Source organism: Taudactylus pleione, unplaced genomic scaffold, assembly GCF_031769625.1.
Source record: "Taudactylus pleione unplaced genomic scaffold, aTauple2 ptg000061l, whole genome shotgun sequence".
NCBI lineage: Eukaryota > Metazoa > Chordata > Amphibia > Anura > Myobatrachidae > Taudactylus > Taudactylus pleione.
In genome coordinates, this window is record NW_028284463.1 from 14,160,340 (window position 1) to 14,166,339 (window position 6,000).

At 45.8% G+C, this 6,000-nt stretch overlaps 1 protein-coding gene across 2 annotated transcripts in view; it reads left to right on the plus strand.

Moving 5' to 3' along the window:
* TRAF7 (TNF receptor associated factor 7) overlaps positions 1 to 4,366 on the plus strand; it is a 52,156-nt gene extending 47,790 nt beyond the window's left edge. For both annotated transcript variants that reach the window (XM_088464775.1, XM_088464776.1), the window contains exons 20-21: positions 562 to 681; positions 1,085 to 4,366. In XM_088464775.1, the coding sequence (XP_088320901.1) occupies positions 562 to 681; positions 1,085 to 1,099 (135 nt within the window). In that variant the 3' untranslated portion in view covers positions 1,100 to 4,366. The remainder of the gene's footprint in view (positions 1 to 561; positions 682 to 1,084) is intronic.
* The last annotated feature ends 1,634 nt before the right edge of the window (positions 4,367 to 6,000 follow it).

Consider the following 6,000-nt stretch of genomic DNA (forward strand, 5'->3'; position numbering starts at 1 on the left):
TGCGCAATTTTAGATCTGCGTCTTGGAGCGATAATCACAGCGACTCATGTGCAGTGCGCTTGGGACTCGTGCAGATAGATCGCATCGGCCGAGCGGCATCGACATTACGCGCACTTTCTATCATGGAGATTCAGAGGGAGTTTTGCAACGTCATCACCAGTCCTTCCTGAAATCTGAAGAGAGCCAGTGGAGGTGTGGCACATAATGACCAATCAGATTGGAGCTATCCATATATCTAATCCATTCTATAAAATGATAGCGAATACCTGATTTGTGGTTTGTGTGGGCTACACTCCCACTCGCCCTCTTTAGAAAGTTTGATAAATCTCCCCCTTAGGGGCTTGGACGGCCTTGGCAGGAGCCCGCATCCTCTCCCTAAAGCCAAGTAATAAGCCCACCACCTTCAAGCCTCTGTGTCCGCTGACCACATAGAGGTTAGATTCAGTTGCTGTATTGGTCTTGTACATGTTTGTGCTCGGTGGGGTGTGGGGGAGGGTGCAGCTTTGGGGACGAGAATAAGGGCTGCTGCAGTGCGTAATGTGCATCCTCTTCTTCCATCAGGTCTGGAGTATGGATAATATGATTTGCACTCAGACACTGCTGAGACATCAGGGCAGTGTGACCGCACTGGCTGTGTCACGGGGGCGCCTGTTTTCGGGAGCGGTGGACAGTACAGTAAAGGTGAGTCGTGGTGATCATTTTGTGTTGTGGTGCCTGAAAGCCACTAAATGCAGAACTACATGCAGCGATGGCCTAACAGGCCAGGACCTGCTTCCCTGGGGCCTGTCACCTGCAATAGCTGCAAAGGATCTATGTCACAGCTGCCTATCTAACATCTACAGAATAGCTGCATTCATTCTTAGCATAGGGATTATTGTAATCGTTTAGGGAAACCTTCTATTAAGGCCAGATCTTCTGCACAGAAGCCCCTCTATGTGCATGGTGGTTGTTATAGGCTCCTCTGTCATTGTAGAGGAAGCCAATAAGAGTCCTTTACTTACACCTTCCATGTGCCTGAAGCCACGTGTTCTACCACATTCTTATGAGAGCCACTGATTTGTAATGAATTTTCCTCTCGTCTCAGGTCTGGACCTGCTAAATGACACTAAACGCTGCCGGATGAAGCCTCTGCCTGGACCGATGCCACGTATTCTGCAGGCCTTTCAACACATTGCCACGGACATACGGTCCTGCTAAGACCTAAGGACAGATGTAGAAGCTGCTAGTAAAATCTGCACCCGTGTCGTCCTCCTGCACTGGATCTTCCGCTCTCTCTCTGGGACTGTAACATTCGGGGCACCGGGGGAGAAGCCAATCCATGTTCTCCGAGGAGACACCCTGGTGCGACTTTCCTCATCTGTACCCATCTAATGCTTCCTTCAGCTGTGCACACACCACCCATTGCCCACCCAGGCAGCCTGCTCTACATGACGTTATAATGTGACCCCCACCAGCCATAGTATAACAAACCACTAGGGAGACGTTACAGATGCACACCCTCTTTATAACCAAGTTTTATATTTATTTATATACTTTTTAAGCTATGTGGGTGTGAGTTATTCTGCACATAAAACCACATATCTCTTTAAATCTGCATTCATCAGTATAAGTTGGGGGCCGGCGATGCTGCTTCTAGCTGCCCTGTCGCCTCCCTGAGCAGAGAATAAGCCTGTAAGGCGGACAGACAAAATATACCACCTGTCCTAGCACCAGAGGTCTAGGCCCGAGTCTCGAGCACCGCGCCCAAATGATTTTATACGTTTTATTTTTATGTACATTATTTTAATTGCTTTCTAGCAGTATATTTGATGTACTTAGACTGTTGCATGACCGCAGCAGCAGAAGTTAGGATCAACAGTAATATTCTATATTTTCAGTGCCAACTTGTAATATTACACCGCGTGCAGGTTACAGCGCAACAAACGGGGTCATTGGTGTTTATGTACTAAGGTAACTATGGGGGGCAAAGAGCGAGAATATGCCTCTCATTCCTCAGTACTTGTCTTTGTATATTGTTCATAAACTATAGCCTACTGTACTGTATATTGAATCAAAAACCGCGCAGTGTTTAGCAGTATGTCCAGTAGGTGGCGCTATTTGCAATTGCAGTCTATAGTGGAAATTTAATCTGACGCTAACCCAGTGAGCAGACCCCACTCCTGACGATATAAAACAAAGCTGGGGGGGTAATAGTATTTTCTACAGAATAAATTAAATTATTTACCTGTTTCTGGCCATCAGGATTACAAGATGACACCCAAGGATTTCTAATTTACTTCCAATCCTGTATACATATCTGGGGAGCTGTCATATTTACACCCACAGATGGTGTCATGGTAGAACAGGCACCCCAGGGAAACAACGTTACGGATAGAGACAAAAGCTTTTCTCCTTATGTACAGGTGAAACATAGATATCACAAGATGAAAACAAGCAACTGCTAGTGAAGTATCTTTGTACATATATATCAATATAAATATATTTAACTGGATCAGGGGAAGATGGTTCGTGGCTCTCCAGCTTTTTCGTGGAAGAGCAGGGCACAGACCTTTCTGGCATGGTATGCTGGGTCTTGTAGTACAATAACAGCTCAGCCCTCTTCTCTCTCCACACCTCCTTTCTAGGCAAATTTATGCTCCTCAGGCCTCCACTACCAGGACCTCTCCTACCCCGACCTCTCTCCTGTCCCTTCCTACCTCCTGTGCCTCATTGCCTCTCTGCTTTCTCCACCTAGGTGACCCAACGCCACCTCAAACTTGGCCTGTCCAAATAAGAGCTCACTATCTCCCCCCCCCCCTACTATGCCTTACGATGGAGAACATAACTCCCTCCCACATTCTCCATGTCCGCTGCACCACTGGCTCCAACCTCACGCCTCACTTCCAGTTCCCCCCCCCCCCCACAGTCTTGTCCCCGCTTCCTCCACAACATTGCCAGAATATGGCTCCTTCACTCATGAAGTTACCAAAACCCTGGCCTATTCTCCCGTTATCCCCCCCCCCCCCCCCCAAATTCAGGCTGCTCACCTCCAAAGCTGTCACTAGTTCTCCCTCTCCATACATCTCTGACCTTGTCATGACATAGACCCCCAGTGCCTCCTCTCCACCTCCAACCTGCGCCTCTTCTCCCGTCTCCAAGACTTCTCCTGCGCTGCTCCTCATCTGACCTGTCAGACTCTCCTCCAATCAAAGATCCTTCAAACACTCCCTCAAAACTCACCCAACCCCCTCTTAGTCCCTCCTTTGTACTCCATCCACTTTCTTCACCCACCCTCACTCAGTTACATCTCCCCCCTTGAGAGACGGTAGGGGGTAAATTTACTAAGATGGGAATTCTATTAAGAAGTGATGTCGCCCATAGCAACCAATCAGATTCCAGGTATTATCTTCTAGAAGGTGCTAAATAAATGAGAAGTAGAATCTGGTTGCTATGGGCAACATCACTTCTTAAATAGAACTCCCATCTTAGTAAATTTACCCCTAGGAGTATCAAACCTAAAGACCTTGGTACATAGCAACCAATCATTTTATAGAATGTACTTGATCAATGCTAGCTAGAAGCTGATTGGACATTAGGGGCAATTTGGATACTCTTTAAGGTTTGATACTTGTTCCCCCAATATCCCTACCCTATGTCCATCTACCTCCTTTGCCCTTTGGTGTTCTATGCTGAATTCTTTGTGTGGCCCTTATGCTGTTTACTTGCTCACAGGGAAATAGGTAGTTGGATTTTGTGCTATGTGTTGTTACTCTAACATAGCCCATCTTTAGCTTTTGCACCAGATGTCTGCTTAGTTGTAGTCATTATGACCCTATAAATAAACGCTGAGAGCCACAGGTCACCTACCATTGATCCAGGGGAGGGCGGTAGTTAATGTACTTACCTCGGCCGTCTGTGGATGTCTGGATTGATGAGAGACAGACATGTATATACTGTATATTATTATTATTTCAAATGATTCTATGATAAAGTTGGTGCTTAGAGTTAGTAAATGACTAGACGTGGCGGCCTGGCAGTTATCAGGAACGCCTGCTAGCTGTTGGGCTTACCCAGGAAACATGTCATCGGATCTTGTACATCAGTGAGTGCGAGCGTCTGCTGACATGGTCATCTTCCACGCCACTCACATGTAACACTGCATGCAATGAACACGGGACCACGGCTGTATCTCACAAGCCGTGGTGTCTTACCCTTCCCCATCCATGTTATTACCCCAGCAGCTGATCTCCAGGTACGCTCCTGCCCTCCTTCCACACTCCGCATTTCAGCCCTTATTTTTAAGCCCACTTTTTCTACTGTTTTTAAATACTGTATTATAGAATTGCAGCAATTTCTTCATTTCCAATAAAACTGAATTGAAGGCGCAGTCTGAGTTGTATTATTGCCCATAATCTTCAAGTAAATAGTAGGGACAGTTGTTATTGCTACCACTGTCCCTGCGTGTGAGTTAGTACATAACAGGGACATTTTTGTAAAAAAATGAAAAAGTCTGTTGTACTGCTGCGGTTATTAATATATAAACACATTAGTCTTCCTGTGTCCACAAAACTTTGATTGTTGCCCATAGTCTTTCTTCTTCTTTAAAAAATGTTGTTTATTCCAGTTTAAAACATACTTACATATGTGAACGTCACGCAACACACACGTTGCACAGCACCTCGACTTCATATTTGGCATGACCGCTGGACATGATCGTGTGTTTGCTTTCTGTGTACTGTACGTTCACCTTCAAGAACATGTAAAGAGTTCTGCGCTCAATCCTCTGATGAAGGTAATGGTTCTGTGTAGTTGCCAATAATAATGGGGATCTTATAATTACAGACCATATAAAATAAAAACCCAGCAGAAAGAGCAGGAACTTTTCTGAGCTGAATTCTTGTAGTACTCGATGTTGTCCACTAGATGTCTCCCTATGCCTTGGTGTACTCCCTGCTAAGGAACCAGATAAGTGGTGCCCAAACTGTGTGCCTAGGCACCCTGGGGTGCATCAGGACACTCGCAGGGGTCCCTCAGGTTGGTGGTCTAGCACAAAATAAAAATTTTATGGTCAATGTAATGTAAATATGTGGACAAACAGAACAGCAAACCTGTCCACCACCATATGACTGACCCTAAGGATGACAGGTAGCACAATTTACAACATTCTTTTTTCTGAATTTTTCAATAACAAACATTTGGCTTAAGGGTGCCGTGAAAACAATGCTGGTACTATAGGGCGCCGCGATTCAAAGAAGTTTGGGAACCACTGAACCAGATAAGAGAACAGTGTCTGCCATAGTCTTCAGCATGTCTGAGGTCAATGGTGATCACACACCTACAGCAGGGTGACGAGCACAGCAGGAGGGCTAACAGTGCAATCAGGACACCTTGCCAGCCTACCTGCACCAATCTTTGTTTTTCCTGCGGCATCAAATGGGGATTCCTGGTGCCTGTGCTTCGGAGGTTCACTGTGATCTGATGGAACCAACCGATGTAAGAAAAAAAACCTAGCACAGACTATTTCTAATCTTGCACAGTTCACTACTCATCCCCTAGTTGTAGTTAAAGGGACCCATCCCTCCTCCTTTTTTACTGAGGGGGATATGTATCAAACCTTGGAGAGGGAAAAAGTGCCAACCAATCGGCATCTAGCTGTCCCTTTTACAGGATGTGTTTGAAAAATGAGATCTCCCCAAGAATCCTCAGCATATTACCCCCTACATCTCAGCTCATATGGCCAGGAGCCAGCAGGATTCTTAGTGATAATACCACAAATTGAGATGGTTCTACCACGTCTATTCAAGTCCACAGAGAGGATTCTAGAGAATTCGTCACTGGCAAATACACATATAGAATTTGGGTCTATTAGGCCTATTTACTAAAGTAAATTTGCAGGACATCCCTCCCCTTTTTTCAGGTATATACAGCTATGCGTTAGTCACAGATATAGTGCAATTAGCATGAGGCTTAGAGTCCTCCTGATTAAGGCGAAAGTCACCTGATGGGGGTGGGTGGCCCTCC